At 45.2% G+C, this 20,532-nt stretch overlaps 2 protein-coding genes across 2 annotated transcripts; one reads left to right on the top strand and one right to left on the bottom strand.

Annotated features, from left to right (window-relative positions):
- Positions 1–1,140: 1,140 nt before the first annotated feature.
- LOC311327874 (creatine kinase U-type, mitochondrial-like) lies at positions 1,141–4,940 on the top strand (the record flags this gene model as incomplete). Its single annotated transcript, XM_084460983.1, has 9 exons — positions 1,141–1,286; positions 1,751–1,949; positions 2,610–2,705; positions 2,907–3,128; positions 3,304–3,389; positions 3,516–3,639; positions 4,256–4,390; positions 4,528–4,653; positions 4,827–4,940. The coding sequence occupies 9 exons, from the start codon at positions 1,141–1,143 to the stop codon at positions 4,938–4,940; spliced, it is 1,248 nt and encodes a 415-aa protein (XP_084317109.1).
- Positions 4,941–6,879: 1,939 nt separating this feature from the next.
- LOC311327873 (hexosaminidase D) lies at positions 6,880–16,205 on the bottom strand (the record flags this gene model as incomplete). The annotated part of the gene is made up of 10 exons (XM_084460982.1): positions 6,880–7,117; positions 7,742–7,831; positions 7,920–8,018; positions 9,076–9,162; positions 9,708–9,912; positions 10,880–11,057; positions 12,180–12,344; positions 12,674–12,761; positions 15,628–15,737; positions 16,116–16,205. The coding sequence occupies 10 exons, from the start codon at positions 16,203–16,205 to the stop codon at positions 6,880–6,882; spliced, it is 1,350 nt and encodes a 449-aa protein (XP_084317108.1).
- Between the last annotated feature and the right edge of the window lie 4,327 nt (positions 16,206–20,532).

The raw sequence follows: 20,532 nt of genomic DNA, 5'->3' as shown, positions 1-20,532 counted from the left end.
GGTAAGTTAGCAAGCTAGCCTAGTTCTGGGTAAGTTAGCATGCTAGGCTAGTGCTAGGTTAGTTAGCAAGCTAGGTTAGTGCTAGGTAAGTTAGCAAGCTAGGTTAGTGCTAGGTAAGTTAGCAAGCTAGGTTAGTGCTAGGTAAGTTAGCAAGCTAGGTTAGTGCTAGGTAAGTTAGCAAGCTAGGTTAGTGCTAGGTAAGTTAGCAAGCTAGGCTAGTGCTAGGTAAGTTAGCAAGCTAGCCTAGTTCTGGGTAAGTTAGCAAGCTAGGTTAGTGCTAGGTAAGTTAGCAAGCTAGGTTAGTGCTAGGTAAGTTAGCAAGCTAGGTTAGTGCTAGGTAAGTTAGCAAGCTAGGCTAGTGCTAGGTAAGTTAGCAAGCTAGGTTAGTGCTAGGTAAGTTAACAAGCTAGGCTAGTGCTAGTAAGTAAGCAAGCTAGGTTAGGGTAAGTTAGCAAGCTAGGCTAGTGCTAGGTAAGTTAGCAAGCTAGGTTAGTGCTAGGTAAGTTAGCAAGCTAGGTTAGTGCTAGGTAAGTTAGCAAGCTAGGTTAGTGCTAGGTAAGTTAGCAAGCTAGGCTAGTGCTAGGTAAGTTAGCAAGCTAGGTTAGTGCTAGGTAAGTTAGCATGCTAGGCTAGTGCTAGGTAAGTTAGCAAGCTAGGTTAGTGCTAGGTAAGTTAGCAAGCTAGCCTAGTTCTGGGTAAGTTAGCAAGCTAGGTTAGTGCTAGGTAAGTTAGCAAGCTAGGTTAGTGCTAGGTAAGTTAGCAAGCTAGGTTAGTGCTAGGTAAGTTAGCAAGCTAGGTTAGTGCTAGGTAAGTTAGCAAGCTAGGTTAGGGTAAGTTAGCAAGCTAGGCTAGTGCTAGGTAAGTTAGCAAGCTAGGTTAGTGCTAGGTAAGTTAGCAAGCTAGGTTAGTGCTAGGTAAGTTAGCAAGCTAGGTTAGTGCTAGGTAAGTTAGCAAGCTAGGTTAGTGCTAGGTACGTTAGCAAGCTAGGTTAGTGCTAGGTAAGTTAGCAAGCTAGCCTAGTTTTGGGTAACTAGCTAGCTTAACGTTATTGATAGTTTGCCAAACTCCTTGAGTAATTGACTAATGTCAATTTGTGTCATTTTGACTCACACTAACAGTATATTTCACGTCATAGGGAAAATGGCTGCCTTCCTCATGAGAATGTCATCTAAGAGGAAGATGGGGGTGCTTTCCCTCATTGGGGTCACAGGGTCGCTGGCAGGGTATCTCCTGAGCGGGAAGAAGATCAGCGCAGAGTCTCAAGTCAGGAGGCTGTACCCTGCCAGGTAACTAGTCATCCATCTTATCACATTTTAACTGCCAAACAATCACTTTAGGCCTGAACCTCCCCACTGAGCAAAGACACGTCTTAAAGACGTCTTTAGATGTCTTTTTTGTCTTTTTCGGACGTCCAAAGACATCCAATTAGGAGCCAGAATCAATGTTTTTTTAGTCGTTCAGATATTGGACCCGTTCTGCACGTCCACAGACGTCTTAGAGGGGTCCAAGCCAGACGTTTGAATATTGAGGGGTCCAGCAGACGAACACACGGGGTTCAGGACCGACGGACGTCATTAAGACATGATCTGAACGTCTCCCTGACGTTGCGTGTTTGCTGGGTCAGGTAGTAACGTAACATTTGCCTCACCCCTATCTATCTATCTATCTATCTATCTATCTATCTATCTATCTATCTATCTATCTATCTATCTATCTATCTATCTATCTATCTATCTATCTATCTATCTAGTGCGGAGTATCCTGATCTATGCAAACACAACAACTGCATGGCCAGTCACCTGACTCCTGCTCTGTATGCCAAGCTGTGTGACAAAACCACACCCAACGGCTACTCACTGGACAAGGCCATCCAGACAGGGGTGGACAACCCTGGACACCCCTTCATTAAGACTGTGGGCATGGTGGCGGGGGACGAGGAGTCATACCAGGTGATATAGAGACTGGACTGTGTCCTCCTGCTGTGTGTCGGTAACCAGGGGTGAAAATTAACTTTTTGGCTCACGGTGAGTCAAGGCAAGGCAGGTTTATTTATATAGCACATTTCAGCCACAGGGCAATTCAAGGTGCTTTACATGAGACATTAAAAGCATTAAAACAAAAAGCAAGACATTATAGACATTTAAAACAAAAGGCAGGACAAATTAAAAGCATTAAAACAAAAAGCAAGTCATTATAGACATTTAAACTAAAAGTAGGACAAATAGAATACAGGAATAAAAGTTACAGTGCAGTATACTGATAAACATAGCTCCTCTTAGAAAGCAGTGGCAAAAAGAAAAGTCTTCAGGCTTGTTTTAAAAGAACCAAGAGTTGCAGCAGACCTGCAGTTTTCTGGAAGTTTGTTCCAGATATGTGGAGCATAAAAACTGAATGCTGCTTCTCCATGTCACCTGCCAAGGGGACTGTAGATGAAAAAAATCTACCGGCCAAGTATATATATTTTTCCGATAGTGCAAGAGTAGCAAAATAAAGATACAATAGGTGCTTACTTTTATATGAACACACCAAAGCCATTCAACAATGTACTTTCTCCTCTTCATCATTTATAAGACTCTCCCATGACCTGACTGCTGGTATGTTCATGCCAGGTGTTTGCCGAGCTGTTAGACCCCATCATCCAAGAAAGGCACAACGGCTACGACCCACGGATAATGAAACACCCGACGGACTTGGATTCCAACAAGGTACACAAGGGGGACATGTCTATGGGCTTCTAGATGGGGACATGTCTATGGGCTTCTAGATGGGGACATGTCTATGGGCTTCTAGATGGGGACATGTCTATGGGCTTCTAGATGGGGACATGTCTATGGGCTTCTAGATGGGGACATGTCTATGGGCTTCACACTCAACCCCCCCCCCCCTCGCCCCGCCCCCACGGTCAGATCCGCGCCGGACAGCTGGACGAGCGCTACGTGCTGTCGTCGCGCGTGCGTACGGGTCGGAGCATCCGGGGGCTGAGCCTGCCCCCCGCGTGCACCCGGGCGGAGCGGCGCGAGGTGGAGAGGGTGGTCGTGGACGCCCTCAACGGCCTGCAGGGGGAGCTGAAGGGCCAGTATTACGGCCTCTCCCAGATGACCAAGGATCAGCAGCAGCAGCTCATAGATGTGAGGACCACTTGTTTGTTTCTGCACCTCTTCTCAGAGTTGGTTGAGTACTGCCTTCTGCTAAGCCTAAAAAATAAACACACTACGACTACCACAGTCGCCGATGTCCTATTTACCCAGACTTCTCTGTGCTATGAGGTGGCTTCAGTTCTCTGCCTGGCTTTTGTCCTCTCAGGATCACTTCCTGTTCGACAAGCCGGTGTCTCCTCTCCTGACCTGTGCAGGAATGGGCAGGGATTGGCCAGATGCTCGGGGGATCTGGTGAGTATCGCCTCACCAAAATCAAAGGCCTATTCTGCGGGCGCTTCCCAACAAACTATTGAATGGACGTCTCTACTCTGCTGTTTACTGAACCACAGTTGCGCTTGGGTGTGTTGTTCTCGACAGGCACAACAACCAGAAGAACTTCCTGGTGTGGGTCAACGAGGAGGACCACACGCGCGTCATCTCCATGGAGAAGGGAGGCAACATGAAGAGGGTGTTTGAGCGCTTCTGCAAAGGACTGAAGGAGGTGGAGTTTGAGAGGCTGATTAAAGCGACGTGACAGTGGTCTCGCACCCTCAGCAGAATCATTACATAGTGTGTTATCTGTATTGTCCACCAGCTATTAATACTATGAGCACGCTGTGGTTGTTAGCGGAGGATTAGTGAATGCACATCCCAAACGTTTGGCCAGGCGCTGGATATCGAAACATTGACAACTTTAAAAAGTGCAGAAAATATCCACACACCGGAATTATCATTGCGTTTTACATTTCTACCAAAGTAAGAAAGGATCATTATTCCACTAAGCGAGTATTTTCTTTTCAGTTTTCACTGTTTAAATTATTAAATTATCTAACCTTGCCAAAGGTTTCAGATTAGACTCCTCAACTAAAAACCACATGTGTGTTCTTTTTAAAGATACTTTTTAGGGCTTTAATGGTATAGGACAGTGTAGAGAGACAGGAAACGTGGGAGAGAGAGAGAGGGGAGGACATGCGGCACAGGACCCGAGCCAGGAATCGAACCCGGGTCTGCCTCGTGAAGAACTAGTCTTCATATGGTGCGCGCCTTACCCTGTGAGCTACCGGGGCGCCCCCACATGAGTGTTCTTACAGTAACAAGGGGGGGTTTGCTGTTCCCAGGTGGAGAGTCGGATCATGGAGAGAGGCTGGGAGTTCATGTGGAGCGAGAGGCTGGGCTACATCCTGACCTGCCCCTCCAACCTGGGCACTGGGCTCCGGGCCGGCGTGCACGTCAACCTGCCCCGCCTCGGCAAGGTCTGGCTGCTCTCTCACTACCACAACACACACACACACACACACACACACAACCTGTCTGGTCTCAGCGCTGGTGCTGTACCTCAGGATTTCAATGCTGTGTGTGTGTGTGTGTGTGTGTGTGTGTGTGACTCTAGGACCCCCGTTTCCCCAAGGTCCTGGAGAACCTGCGCCTGCAGAAGCGAGGCATGGGGGGAGTGGACTCCGAGGTGGTGGGCACCACGTACGACATCTCCAACCTGGACCGGCTGGGCAAGTCGGAGGTGAGACGCCACGCCGCCACGCCGCCACGCCGCCAACGCACAGCAGAACCCTGCTCGTCGTCAAGCATGAGCATGGAAAGGTGGTTTCAGAGAGGCTATAGAGAGTGTAGTTCACTAGTGAGACTGTGTGTGTGTGTGTGTGTGTGTGTGTGTGTGTGTGTGTCTGCACATAGGTTCAACTGGTCCAGAGCGTGATAGATGGTGTGAACTACCTGATTGACTGTGAGAAGAAACTGGAGAGAGGACAGGACTTCCGAATCCCAGCCCCCATCGGCCAGTTCAAGTAGAGTTGACCCGTTCGTACACATCCCCCGGGCTGTTTACTCGTTTTCATTTTCAATTAATATCCCTCAATAAAATTGTCATGATATACTTAATACGTTCCTTCACACTCTACCAGTATAAAGCTACAGTACAGTACATTTACTATAACTTGTCTAATGTTAGAACTCATTAGTGTAGGTGCCAGACGTTAATGACGCACCTAAACGCCAGTTCTCATATTAAATTGAAGTGTGCCTGTTTCCCACGCATGCTTCATGTTTTCATATTCACCTCATTTGTTTGTTCAAGCCTCTGAGCCACTGTTCCACCCGACTACAACTGAATGAGCTCCCTCCTCGCATGGGATTTACCAATAACCTGCGGTGTAGAGAGGCGTGACGCACGCAAGCACCGATCTACATTCCAGACATGCGTATGTCAAGGATACGTGAGGTGAAAAGGGTTCAACACGGGACACAAGAACACAGTTTAAAACAACAACAATACAATAAAAATGTTACGTTTTTCCAATGATAAGGTTCCTTCATGATAAGGTGCTTGCTAAAAGCAGTCAAAATCATTTATTTAGTAAGATATCTTTTGGACGGCAAAATATTTATAGCTTGAATAAACATTATTCGCCATTATAGCTTGAAAAATATGAAATAGTCCCAAATAATAAGATTGTTTATATAGTATGGAATATAAATAAGAGATATAAACAGATAAATAGACATTTAAAAGAGAGAAATAAAGAAAGAACAGGTGAAGAAAGTGGGAGAGAGGGAGTCTCCCCCAAAGAAGGTGGAGATGGTACAAATGAGGTACAACTTGTAATGAATAGGGAGGAAGTAGGTTGCCTATTTTATGGACTTCAAAGGGGAAATTAGCTTGTTATCAACAAAGGCTAGAGATTGATAAGTGAAGAGCAATTTAAAGCTACATGAGATATCTTGGCACCTTGGCGGCCCCTCTGGTCGTGATAAAATCAGCACTGCGTTTTAAGAACCACACTTCCCACAATCCCCCATTCACTCACTGTAATGATGGGGGGGGGGGGGTGAAGCAGACTGGATTGGAAGATTGTAGCTACTTCAGTGGACTTTCTGGAAGGATGGCTTCAATGCAGGTAAATACCGCTCTTCTTTCTTTTATGTGCATGTAGATAAATTCGCAGGGCAAAGTGTTTGTTGTCTTCCTGATATTATGACACGCAAAACGTGTCACTTCCTCTTCCACCACAAGATTTCCCGCCAGAACACTGAAATTCTAAAATAATAAATTCACAGGGTCTCATGCAGTCTCATGTCTCGAAAACTATTTTTGGGGTCTTGCTAAGGCCAATTCATAAACTAACAGCAAGTAAAGGTGAATATTCACCTATAAAAAGTTCTCTCATTGAGCTTTAAGTGACTTTGTTAGTGGATGCTAACTTGTACCATTGCGTTGCACCAGCATTAGCAAGACATGAATGCCCAAACGAGGCCTCAGGAAGCAGCTGAAAATGAGCTCAATCATTCAACATAATGGCTAAGTTCCAATCTGGGAACTCTCTGTTGGAAACTGTTTGGAAAGGGCGGGCACTTTCAAAAATACTTGGCAGGTGATTGGATGAACCATCTGAAAAAAATCTGAAAAGGTCTATCACACACTTCATCCGCGCCTCGCTGTCATAAACCCACTGTAACTATTTCAAATTCCTCAGAACCTGCGCTGATTGGTGAAATCGATTTCCGATCAGGCTCAACATTTTCTCTATCGAGAGCATCTAGACTGATGTGTGAAAAACAACGAGCTCACAACATCAGGATGGTCTCGTGAGGTTAATAAATGAGGCCCTATGTCCAAAATTCCAGGCTATCCCTCGTATCTGCTCGTCTTCCACACACACACACCGCGCAAACACACACACACCGCACACACTCACACACACACACACACACACACACCGCACACACACGGTCACACAGGCCTATAGTGCCTGTCAAAGAGAGCGCCAGTGTGTGGGGGCCGCAGGTGTTGTGACTTAGGCAGTCCGTTCAGCTTCGAGATTCGCTCGGCATCCCGAGCATACTCTCGCAGTACATCCATGTGTGTGTTGACATTCTCCTCCATCCACTCCTCCACAGTGTCTGAGAAGAAGACGCCCCCCATCTCCACACGGAACTCTTCCAGGTAGCTCTCCCACTTGTCCAGGAGTCTGGCAGAGGAGACACAAGAACTTCTTTCATCGAGAGAAACCACAAACAAGATGTGAGAAAGAGAGTGATTGGCTATAAAGATGTGAGTATTATGTGAGAGCATTTGGGTGTAAGAGGCTCAGATACCCGTTTCATTCACAGAGATCCTTTATTCCATCATTGCTCAAGTCGTTTTGGGTCACTAAGAGCTGGGCTAGAGGTTTGTCATGAAGTCTTATTGGGTCACTGTAAGAGCTACTGTAGGCTAGAGGTTTTTCACTGTCACCCCTACATTTGGGCATAGGCTCAGGTGATCTTTTTTAGTAACTGTTAAGTTACTCTGAATAAGTCTTCAGTGTGGAAAAGAAGACTTAATCTAGACTAAATCTGTGAAATGTTCTGTCTCACTAGTTCTCCAACTGAACTTTATGAAATGATCTTTTGTATTCTGAAACCTTGTCTGTTCCCTCAAACTGAACGCTTGTATTCGGGTCTCCCTCCCTATATCTGGGAGTGGCATTGTCACAGTATAATATACCAGTAACAGGAGCGCTAGCGCCCCCACATGGTCACAGGTAGTTATTACGGAACAAAACAGCTCAATCCATCCATCCATCCATCAAATGTTCCAGAATATTACTTACTTTGTGAGTTGACCTTGAAACATTTCAATAAGTCTCGGGTTTGCAAAATTGTTCCTCCTGTGGTAGCGACTGAACGCACCTTTGATTAAGCTGTAGTAAACAGAAGATCAACAGTACAATACACTTTTTTCTTGCGAGAATGTATACATAAAAACAGACAGAAAAGAATGGTGCTTACGAGTATTTCATGAGGCCGTCCACATCGCTCTGGAGTTGTGTGTGAATGTCGTACACCTTGCGGTAGATCTCGGAGCCGGCGAATGCACCACTTCCCTCACTGGAAACACAACGGCAGGTCGAAGGTCAAAGGTCAAAGTCTAGTCATAAGTTTGAGGCGTTGGCTGTCTCACTTTATTAACATCAAGCATGAACCACCTTTCAACAATCCTCAGTCTGAACAGTTGAACAATATTTAACTATGATAAGAGATCAAGAGTTAACCCAATCTAATCTTGTTTTACCACAAGTCTTTCTCCAGATTGATTTCACAGCCCAGTAATTGTTGAACTTCTTTCTTCGCCTCCGCACTAAATGAACCTGTCCAACACACACACACACACACACCACACACACACACACACACACACATTGTTGAAAGGTTCTCAGATAACTAGCCTTGTGAGACCTGGTCCTGATCAGAGTTCACAATCTTTTTCAGTCCACGCAAACCCTTTGTGCTAAAGGCGTTGCCAATGTTTGGGTAGCAGATGATTGGATCAAACAAACAGACCAACCATATGAGTAGTTCTGTGTAAACAACGGCTGGTATAGACTAGCAGCTGCTGGCTAGCAGGTCAGTTTAACTAGTGAATTAGCATATATAGTTAACAATTATTGTCATCATTGTAAATTATTCAGCAAATAAAAGGCAACCAGGGGTAGCTTTCACTTGGTTTTTACTAGTAGAAGATTTGCACAGTCGCACTGAAACGGACGTTTGAGATCATCTAACTTCCGTAGTTTGACGTATTTCCGACACAAACAAGCTATGAGGGCGGGACATGCGTTTAGAGGAATTTGATTGGAACATTGACAAGTGGGCGGGTTTTAAGAACTTTAGACAGATTCGATAGGAGGATAGCGTTGATTGACGGGTGGATGTCGTGAGATTATTGGCCTAAAATCTAAGGTACCTGTTGTCGTCATTGCACGTGACCTACCGTTTTCCAGGAAGTAAGAAATTATATACTTTGATATAAGATTACAACAAAAGTAGAATTCTTTTGGCATACTTCGTTGAATAGGTGAACACTATGACCAATTATGTGAACCAAAATGGGACAGAATGCTTTTTTCATTTCAGTGCGACTTTAAGATTAAAAAAGATGTTTCACCTACCGTGCTTAAGTGTCTGGAGACACAGGGCCAGGGAGGGGATGCCAACAGGGAGCAGCTCGCATAACACTGTATAGTGCTCATACCTGAGGACACGTACAGTAACACCTCAGCTGAGAAGGTGCTCGACAAGGAAAACACACATCTGTTTAGACCAGAGGTTTTCAAAGTGTGAGGGCACCCCTTCTGGGGGTGGCGGTGTTGGAGGGGGTGGCGCCAGCTGAGCTTCAGGGGTTAAATACTGAAGCCAAAAACCAAAATAGACATCATGTCATTGTTAAAAGAAACGTGGAAGGTTGAGTTGCCACTTACTGTACGTAGTTAAACTAGCTGACCTGTAAAGTTAGCTAACAGAGCTATTAGCAGTTTTAGCATTGGCAATTAATAATGCTCTAGCTATTTAAACGTTAGCAACTCTGTTTTACAGCTAAATGTAATATCTAACAAAAGATATTGGTGGGAGGCGCGGTTGCCTTGATGTTCTGTGAAGGGAGGTGTGTCTCAGACTTTGAACACCCCTGGTTTAGACAATCTCTCATGGAGATGGACTGAACACTAGGAAGGTTAGGGAAGGTTAGGTTGAAAGGTTAGGGAACTCGGCAGAGCAGCCTTTAGATAGCCCGTGTCTGACCTTTGCCATCCGGTTAGCAGGATGCCTCGGAGAGCTATCGAGGGGTATTCGGACATGGAGGCTATGACCTTCAGCCAGGCAAGGTGGTTTTCTAGGTGGTGGTTTAGCGGTGGCCATATCTGGTCGATTTTCGAGGTCCCTTTGAACGCGCTGGCGAACCAGACGCCGCTGAAACCAACCGTCTGGTATCGAGATATCAGATTCCCTGTTGAAGAGGTCCGGTTTGTCCACGTTCACCACACAATCACACTGAGATAAGTCCACTACCATATTATCACTCTCTTAGCAAATGTGTAGGCTAGCTGTCTTCTGCCATTTCAATTGAATCAAATGGAACGAAAAGGGGAAAAGAAGACACTTACTGATACCATTAGCATCAAACGTGTCGCTGAAATAAACCCATATAGTTGGAGTGATGAGCTTCTGAAGGCCAGACTCTATGGAAACAATGGGTCCATTTAACCACCGACTGCATGACTGAGGAACATGATTTGCATTAAACAACATAGTCCACCACATGCTTGAAATACTATTATTTTGAAAAGGTGCCAATAATATATATATATATATATATATTTTTTTTTAATTATTATTATTATTATTATTTTTTTTTTAATATGTATAGAATGATATCAGATTTGGCTTTTCTCTCTGCTTTTTTGTGTTGTTCCAATGCAAACAAAAGTAATAAACATGGGAATACCAAAGCATTTGTAATTGCATCAATTTTCTGGGAGAAGTGGTGCATTATTTGACAGAAGGGCCCAGGGGTGCCAATATTTATGGCCATGACTGCATCCAATGAACACAACGCAAAACAAACCTGACCAACTGAACTGGGTTTTCCACAACCACCCGTGTTCATGAACCTGGTTCATAAATGGTAAATGGACGGCACTTATATAGCGCTTTTCCACCTTAGCGGCACTCAAAGCGCTTTACAATGGCCTCTCATTCACCCATTCACACACACACTCACACACCAATGGCGGTAGCTGCCATGCAAGGTGCTAACCTGCTCATTGGGAGCAATTTGGGGTTAGGTGTCTTGCTCAAGGACACTTCGACATGTGGACAGTCAGAGCTGGGATTCGAACCGCTGACCCTTCGATCACTGAACGACCCGCTCTACCAACTGAGCTACAGCCGCCCCATAAGTGAGTGTAATATACCGAGTATGGAGGCGGGGCTGATCTTCCTCAGCATATCGTCCCACATCATGACCTTGATGCCTGGTCTCTCTGAGATGAAGCTGGCCATCGTCACAGCGTAGTTCAGGAACACACTCCCAATGTCCCCCTTGTTGCTGTCCATCCAGTTGACGGAGTCCTTACCCCCCAGACCATGCACCTATCAATCAATCAATCAAAGCTTTATTTGTATAGCGCATTTCATACCCAGAGGCAACACAATGCGCTTTACAGAGAACAAGGGAGGTGGGCATACGACCCACTCTCTACATATTCCAGAGGGAAGCAAAAAAACAGTAATCACCCGGGGGTCAGATAAGTGAGCTGTAAAAATTCTTCCCTGACCCCTCTCAACAAGGCGATCGAGCTCCTGGAGTATGTTTGTCTACCGGCTAAGAACATTTAGCAACATCAACACACAGACAGGGTACTTTTGGATGCTACTTTGTATATGGCGCAATAACATCAAATCAAAATCAAATCAAATAAGCTTTATTGGCATGAATGGTAATAAACCGTTGTTGCCAAAGCAGAATAATAATACACAATTATGTACATGTACATACATATGATATATACATATACACATTCATTACATAAAATATGTTACATTTGTCAATGCAATCCAATGGAGTATTAACCGGAGAGATATGATATATCCATTAAAATAATAAAATAAAATTAAAATAAAACATAAGAAATATATATAAATATATATACACATATAACATTGCTGAATATGTGATATACTGCATGTCAATTTTCCCTTAAGGCATTCCATATCAGCACGGACACACTTCCACGTTCTAAAAGGCAGAGGCTGCGTTCCGAATCGCATACTACCCTACTATATAGTATGCCTAAACAGGATGTAGTATGTCCCAATACATAGTATGCCACATGCAGTATGGCAAAAATACCAGGATGTCCTACTACATCCGGTCGTATTTCGCAGTATGCAAGCCAGCAGGCTTTTCTGGCTATTCTGACCCACAATCCTGTGCGCAGTGGAAATGTGCGTCACATGTGCGAGTCGTGACAGCTGTAGACGAATGTCGCGTTATGGACAGCGACGGATGTGGGCAAATTTCAAGGTGCAATTTTATGACAAGGTAGTATGTCCCAATTGGATGCCTACTGCTTGCAAAGTACGTACTTTCTAAGGGCAGCTGTAGTAGGTACTGGTAGTAAGAAGTAGAAGTATGCGATTCGGAACGCAGCCAGAGACACACAAGCGAGATGGTTGTCTTTGACGAAGGGGTGATTTTGCGGCGTTTCTTACCTCATCCGCCCCCATGTGGAACCAGGAGGCCTCGGGGTGACAGCCCAGCACCTGGGCCACCATGTCCTTCACCAGGGCCACCGACGCGGCGTCCCGGGGGTCCAGACCGCTGGGGACGTTCCACACCTCCCTCAGATGGACGTACTGCTGATGCTTCAACACAAACTGTCCATAGGAGCGTGAGGGGGAAAAGACAGGGGCGCTTTGTGATATTATTTATTAATTTTCATGTGAATATTATGCAGTTGTGTTTCGCTTTTCTTGTTTGAAGCTATATGAGTGATGTAAGTGATGCCGGCAGCATGGTGTGGTGAGCTGGTATTGAAGGTATAAAGTTTGTCATTTTGTTTGTATTTTCCCCCCAATGTATTTTGTATTTACATGCGTTGTGGAAGCAGGGCTCCATCGAAAAAGATCTCAAAGGGAATACCTGCGTACTGTAGATGAAGGTATATACAAATAAAAGGTATAATAAAAAAGAAAGAGCCACATACTTCTAAGTTTCCAATCACTTGCACAAGAGGGATGATATCCAGTTTGTTGAGTTTGGCCATGTCCTTTATTTTCTCTATGTCCTCCATACTGCACCACAGAGAAGAGAGACGCAGAGAAGAGAGACACAGAGAAGAGAGACACAGAGAAGAGAGACAGAGAAGAGAGACACAGAGAAGAGAGACGCGGAGAAGAGAGACGCAGAGAAGAGAGACGCGGAGAAGAGAGACGCAGAGAAGAGAGACACAGAGAAGAGAGACGCAGAGAAGAGAGACACAGAGAAGAGAGACAGAGAAGAGAGACGCAGAGAAGAGAGACGCAGAGAAGAGAGACGCAGAGAAGAGAGACGCAGAGAAGAGAGACACAGAGAAGAGAGACGCAGAGAAGAGAGACGCAGAGAAGAGAGACAGAGAAGAGAGACGCAGAGAAGAGAGACGCAGAGAAGAGAGACGCAGAGAAGAGAGACGCAGAGAAGAGAGACGCAGAGAAGAGAGACAGAGAAGAGAGACACAGAGAAGAGAGACACAGAGAAGAGAGACGCAGAGAAGAGAGACGCAGAGAAGAGAGACGCAGAGAAGAGAGACGCAGAGAAGAGAGACAGAGAAGAGAGACAGAGAAGAGAGACACAGAGAAGAGAGACGCAGAGAAGAGAGACGCAGAGAAGAGAGACACAGAGAAGAGAGACACAGAGAAGAGAGACACAGAGAAGAGAGACACAGAGAAGAGAGACGCAGAGAAGAGAGACACAGAGAAGAGAGACGCAGAGAAGAGAGACGCAGAGAAGAGAGACGCAGAGAAGAGAGACACAGAGAAGAGAGACGCAGAGAAGAGAGACGCAGAGAAGAGAGACAGAGAAGAGAGACGCAGAGAAGAGAGACGCAGAGAAGAGAGACGCAGAGAAGAGAGACGCAGAGAAGAGAGACAGAGAAGAGAGACACAGAGAAGAGAGACACAGAGAAGAGAGACGCAGAGAAGAGAGACGCAGAGAAGAGAGACGCAGAGAAGAGAGACGCAGAGAAGAGAGACAGAGAAGAGAGACAGAGAAGAGAGACACAGAGAAGAGAGACGCAGAGAAGAGAGACGCAGAGAAGAGAGACACAGAGAAGAGAGACACAGAGAAGAGAGACACAGAGAAGAGAGACACAGAGAAGAGAGACGCAGAGAAGAGAGACACAGAGAAGAGAGACGCAGAGAAGAGAGACGCAGAGAAGAGAGACACAGAGAAGAGAGACAGAGAAGAGAGACACAGAGAAGAGAGACGCAGAGAAGAGAGACGCAGGGAAGAGAGACACAGAGAAGAGAGACAGAGAAGAGAGACGCAGAGAAGAGAGACACAGAGAAGAGAGACAGAGAAGAGAGACAGAGAAGAGAGACGCAGAGAAGAGAGACACAGAGAAGAGAGACAGAGAAGAGAGACGCAGAGAAGAGAGACGCAGAGAAGAGAGACGCAGAGAAGAGAGACGCAGAGAAGAGAGACACAGAGAAGAGAGACGCAGAGAAGAGAGACGCAGAGAAGAGAGACACAGAGACGAGAGACACAGAGAAGAGAGACACAGAGAAGAGAGACGCAGAGAAGAGAGACACAGAGAAGAGAGACGCAGAGAAGAGAGACGCAGAGAAGAGAGACAGAGAGAAGAGAGACGCAGAGAAGAGAGACGCAGAGATGAGAGACACAGAGAAGAGAGACACAGAGAAGAGAGACAGAGAAGAGAGACGCAGAGAAGAGAGACACAGAGAAGAGAGACGCAGAGAAGAGAGACGCAGAGAAGAGAGACACAGAGAAGAGAGACGCAGAGAAGAGAGACGCAGAGAAGAGAGACACAGAGAAGAGAGACACAGAGAAGAGAGAGACACAGAGAAGAGAGACACAGAGAAGAGAGACACAGAGAAGAGAGACGCAGAGAAGAGAGACAGAGAAGAGAGACGCAGAGAAGAGAGACGCAGAGAAGAGAGACAGAGAGAAGAGAGACGCAGAGAAGAGAGACGCAGAGAAGAGAGACGCAGAGAAGAGAGACAGAGAAGAGAGACGCAGAGAAGAGAGACAGAGAGAAGAGAGACGCAGAGAAGAGAGACGCAGAGAAGAGAGACGCAGAGAAGAGAGACGCAGAGAAGAGAGACACAGAGAAGAGAGACACAGAGAAGAGAGACGCAGAGAAGAGAGACACAGAGAAGAGAGACGCAGAGAAGAGACACAGAGAAGAGAGACACAGAGAAGAGAGACGCAGAGAAGAGAGACGCAGAGAAGAGAGACAGAGAGAAGAGAGACGCAGAGAAGAGAGACGCAGAGATGAGAGACACAGAGAAGAGAGACAGAGAAGAGAGACACAGAGAAGAGAGACACAGAGAAGAGAGACAGAGAAGAGAGACGCAGAGAAGAGAGACAGAGAGAAGAGAGACGCAGAGAAGAGAGACGCAGAGAAGAGAGACGCAGAGAAGAGAGACGCAGAGAAGAGAGACACAGAGAAGAGAGACACAGAGAAGAGAGACGCAGAGAAGAGAGACGCAGAGAAGAGAGACGCAGAGAAGAGACACAGAGAAGAGACACACAGAGAAGAGAGACGCAGAGAAGAGAGACACAGAGAAGAGAGACACAGAGAAGAGAGACGCAGAGAAGAGAGACACAGAGAAGAGAGACACAGAGAAAGTTTTTATCATCGGGAATATTTGCTTTATCTCCAATAAATGTAACATGTCAGTGCTGAATTCCAACTAGGGCTGCACAATTAATTGTGTATTACTTGTTATCGCCATGTTGGCCTCTGCGTTATACAAGAAGTTAGACAACCCCATCATTAGTTTGTTATGTTACTGCCCAACGTTAATCTTTCATTTTGTGTTCTGTGAGCTCAGCTGTCAACGTTTAACGTTAAGTAACGTGGTGCCAACGTTACTGCAGTGTTGTGGCTTGGTGAATTACATAGGCCTACATGTAATGTGCCGGGGGTCAGGGGGTCACCTGTAGGCATGGGGTGACCGGAGGACCTTCAGGTCTCCGTCGTAGGGAAACATGTCCTCGTACTCCAGCAGGATCCCACTGGCACCCAGATATGAAAGCAAAGGAAATATCTGGAATGAAAAAACAATCATAATCTCTATAGATCCGGTGGGTAAAAGTTGTATTCTTTATCAAATTGTTTAATGAATAAATCTGGAATATGTAGAGAGTGGGTCGTATGCCCACCTCCCTTGTTCTCTGTAAAGCGCATTGTGTTGCCTCTGGGTATGAAATGCGCTATACAAATAAAGCTTTGATTGATTGATTGATTGATTGATTGATTGAATGACATACGCAGCCCTTGTTCTTAAAAAGAGAGAGAAGAAAAGAATACTGAGCCCCAAAGTCAGTGAATACAGATAAGAGAATTCTGGACAAACAGAATTCCAGTTTCATTAATTCCAGTTCCATTGAACAACAGGCAAATATAGGAAATCAACTTTTCTCACCTGCTCCAGGTATTGGAGCTTGGGCGCCGCCCCTTTTAAATCCAGGTGGACTATCTTTACAACATCTCTGTTGTTCAAAGGAGATACCATCTTCTCATGTGGTCTCTCCGGCTGGACTTGTGGCTCTGGTGGAAGGCGACTTGGTTCTGCGTGGTTCTCCTCAGAAGGAGGGTCAGTCCTCATCATGTCCTTTACATTGAGTTCTCTGTTGCTTCCCCAGAACCTCATAGGTTCCACTTCCCTTCTAATAGGTTCCACTTCCCTGTTCCTCTTGGATCTGGGATGAGAACCATTGAAAAGCAACAACAGATCATTTTCATGAGATGTGGATGTTTATTAGTGTGTGTGTGTGTGTGTGTGTGTGTGTGTGTGTGTGTGTGTGTGTGTGTGTATATTATATAGCTTATTTTCTTGGGTGGCCTATAACTTTTTTATACTACTGTAAAGGCTACTAGCTTACTATTTATGTGAGGTGCATTGTGTTGCCTTTGTGTATGAAATGTGATATAATCTATATAGTTTGATTTGATTTGAACTAATTTGAATGACACAAAGACCTACTGTAGCAAATGTTGAATAGTACGGTTGGTTACCTGGCACCAAGAAACAGTAGTTTGATGGCAGCTAAAACCATCAGACAGAGAAGAACCATCCGGAGAGACATGATGCTTCACCTATCACAGACAGAAAAAAGTGCAGTTATACAACGGTTAGTTCTGGTTCTTGATTCTGATTGGCTGGAAGCCGTGTTAAAATACTTTGTAACACACACCTGGGACCGCATATCATTTCATTTTCAGTATTAATGCGCCTCCCATTTGATCCAATGCATTGTAGTTGTTGTTGTTGCTTGGCCTTTTGTTAGGGGAACTATTTTGCTCGGCGGAATTGAGGGAATGAAGCTTCGTTTTGAATAAATGTTAATATTTTACATCGCTGTGTGTTTATTTTACACTAATACCTGTAGTAAAGAGCAATAAACCACGCAATAAACCACAAAAGGCCGTGTGTTATAGTGATTTTATAACAGCTAGGGGTTTTTTACTCCGCTTCGTGTCGTGCCTAACAACGCCCCCTAGCTGTTTTAAAATCACTATAACACACGGCCTCTCGTGGTTTATTGCTTAACTATGACATGTTTACATTATTGTGTGGGTGCGTCCGCCACAGACTGGCCTGGAGCTCCCTGACGCCCTGATCCAGCTCGGGAACAAGATTTAAGTGTTCCCTTAATTTCTTTGAGCAGCGTATATCCCTGTTATATCCTCCCTGGACCAGGTCTGAGGGACATGTCCCTGTTATGTCCTCCCTGGACCAGGTCTGAGGGACATGTCCCCGTTATGTCCTCCCTGGACCAGGTCTGAGGGACATGTCCCTGTTATATCCTCCCTGGACCAGGTCTGAGGGACATGTCTCCGTTATGTCCTCCCTGGACCAGGTCTGAGGGACATGTCTCCGTTATGTCCTCCCTGGACCAGGTCTGAGGGACATGTCCCTGTTATGTCCTCCCTGGACCAGGTCTGAGGGACATGTCCCCGTTATGTCCTCCCTGGACCAGGTCTGAGGGACATGTCCCTGTTATATCCTCCCTGGACCAGGTCTGAGGGACATGTCCCCGTTATGTCCTCCCTGGACCAGGTCTGAGGGACATGTCTCCATTATGTCCTCCCTGGACCAGGTCTGAGGGACATGTCTCCATTATGTCCTCCCTGGACCAGGTCTGAGGGACATGTCCCCGTTATGTCCTCCCTGGACCAGGTCTGAGGGACATGTCCCTGTTATGTCCTCCCTGGACCAGGTCTGAGGGACATGTCCCTGTTATGTCCTCCCTGGACCAGGTCTGAGGGACATGTCCCCGTTATGTCCTCCCTGGACCGGGTCTGAGGGACATGTCTCCATTATGTCCTCCCTGGACCAGGTCTGTCCCCGTTAATCATCATTATTACATAATCATTATTAATCATAGTATTTTTCTGTTAAATTAAAAATACTAGGTTTAGATTCCTTATAAATAAAGACATTAGGAAACAATGGTGTGTTTTGTGTGACGGCCCAAACATTGAGGACATACAGAAGGCTACGTGTGAAAACCTTCCAACACTTAGAAACGTTTACTCTGGGCATCAGCATAATATGTTGCACAAAGTTCAACTATCAGTCAGAGGAAAAACGAGAGAGCTCAGTAGAATTAGTTTGCGTCATTGCTGCACAAATACAATAACATATCGTATTATCAACAATAATCAATACTAATTGTGCCCCCTCATGCAGTTCATATGCCTGATGGTCTGATGTCCCATTAACTATTTGAAAATGATATTATGCCTGAAATTCATAAAAAGTTATCTATTGACAATATGCCGGAGAAGCGTAGCTTGTTAATATTTTAGTGGGGAATGGTTGCCAAGTGTCTCCACTGCAACTAGGACTCACCAAGAAATGTACATTTAAAAGAAGAAAAGTGACACAGATTTAAAATCAACATTCATTTTAACATATAGTTCTACTCTACTTACCAGACAACGCGAGTAGGTTGTAATTTCTTAGCAAATTGCACAAATTGGTCCAGACTAAGTGACCAGAACAACGTTAAGCAAAGTCTGTCAGGCAGCTCCTAGTACAGCAGCGACGATGACACCGAGCAAACGTCCCAGAAGCAGTACAGCCCTGGTGCACCTGAGTCCTTGATTACACCTACAAGAGAGTGAGTGAGTGAGTGAGTGAGTGAGTGCGTGAGGGAGGGAGGGAGTGAGTGAGTGAGTGAGTGAGTGAGTGAGTGAGTGAGTGAGTGGGTGGGTGGGTGAGTGAGTGAGTGAGTGAGTGAGTGAGTGAGTGGGTGAGTGAGTGAGTGAGTGAGTGAGTGGGTGGGTGAGTGAGTGAGTGAGTGAGTGAGTGGGTGGGTGAGTGAGTGAGTGAGTGAGTGAGTGAGTGGGTGGGTGGGTGGGTGGGTGGGTGAGTGAGTGAGTGAGTGAGTGAGTGAGTGAGTGGGTGGGTGAGTGAGTGAGTGAGTGAGTGAGTGAGTGATTGAGTGAGTGAGTGAGTGAGTGAGTGAGTGAGTGAGTGATTTCTAGTGGATAGACTATGGTGAGCGACTCTGTGCCATGATAGTGAAAAGAAACAAGGTTCCTGATTGTTCTTTTACCTCTGCCAAATTCCAAATGTTGAATGTCTGTTGAATGTCCAACGTGTAAACAGCTTGTGTGTTGAGTGTCTGGCTAGACTGCTGTAGTAGAACAGCTTGTATAGCCAACTGAGCACCGCCTTTATTTATTGTGGGAGGGGAAGCAAATATTGTTTTACCTTTTGAAACGGTAACTTTCATCTTTTAACTTCCTCCAGCTTCACCCTCGTTCTTTAGGTATGACCGGCCAATTGAATTCAACCCTTTTAAATAGGCTACACATTTAATCTTCACAATTTCAGATATTAGCTACTCGTCTTTGACCATCCACAATCTTCATGCAGCTGGGTAGTGGCAGCGTAGCTGGTGAAACTCACTCCCCTAGTATAAAGGATGTGTTAACGACCCTGCCGATAGAGATATATCTCTTGGCATAGTTGTTAGTAGGCTACAGTTTTTTTAGTTAATTTTAACTATTTTATTGGGTAATTATTTAATGTAGAATGAATATTGTTTTGGAATGGTCTGTGTTAGGCTACTTTAATATGCAATCATTAAATAAAATAATGATTAAATATGTACCATGTATCCTCTACATCCATGCTTGATCCACTGTTCCACTGGGATCAGGATAATCATGATGTTTAGCATCAAAACTATTTTTGAAATACCCAAGAACAACATTTGATAAGGATTCTGTGCATTCCCAAATCCATATCCCAATTTAGGAGGATCAGGATCACATATCCTGGTTTGAAATCCCCAATTTTGTGATATAATCCGGATTATTCTGATCCAGATTGAATGTTTTGAAACACTGGGTGGTCCTTGTATTCATTCTACAGCATGTATGTAACTTTCCCACTGTGTACTATTTGCCCCACTATTTTAAGACTGTATATTTATTTGCCCAGGGACTGTCTAGCTATAACCTTGTACAGCAGTGCATCTCTCCCTATTCTATAGGGTAAATGTCTACTGTACCTTGTTCCTGTCTTAAAAATCAATAAAAATCAATCAATCAATCCTCTTGAATGAATGAATGAATGAATGAATGATCTATCTCTCTCCCTCTCCCTTCCTCTCCCTCTCTCTATCTCTCTCCCTCTCTCTCCCTCTCTGCCTCTCTCTCTCTCCCCCTCTCTCTCCCTCTCTCTCTCTCTCTCTCTCTCTCTCTCTCTCTCACCGGGTGAGGTGAGACCCCCCCCATCTCCCAACTTCTGCATCATCCTCCATCCATCCCTTCTCTCTGCCCTTTTGTTGTTATGACTACGAGGTCGTAAATCCGCCATGTTG

This window comes from Borostomias antarcticus, assembly GCF_949987555.1.
Source record: "Borostomias antarcticus genome assembly, chromosome: 35".
NCBI lineage: Eukaryota > Metazoa > Chordata > Actinopteri > Stomiiformes > Stomiidae > Borostomias > Borostomias antarcticus.
Note: the sequence above shows the minus strand (reverse complement) of the source record. Positions and strands in the feature narration are given on the sequence as shown.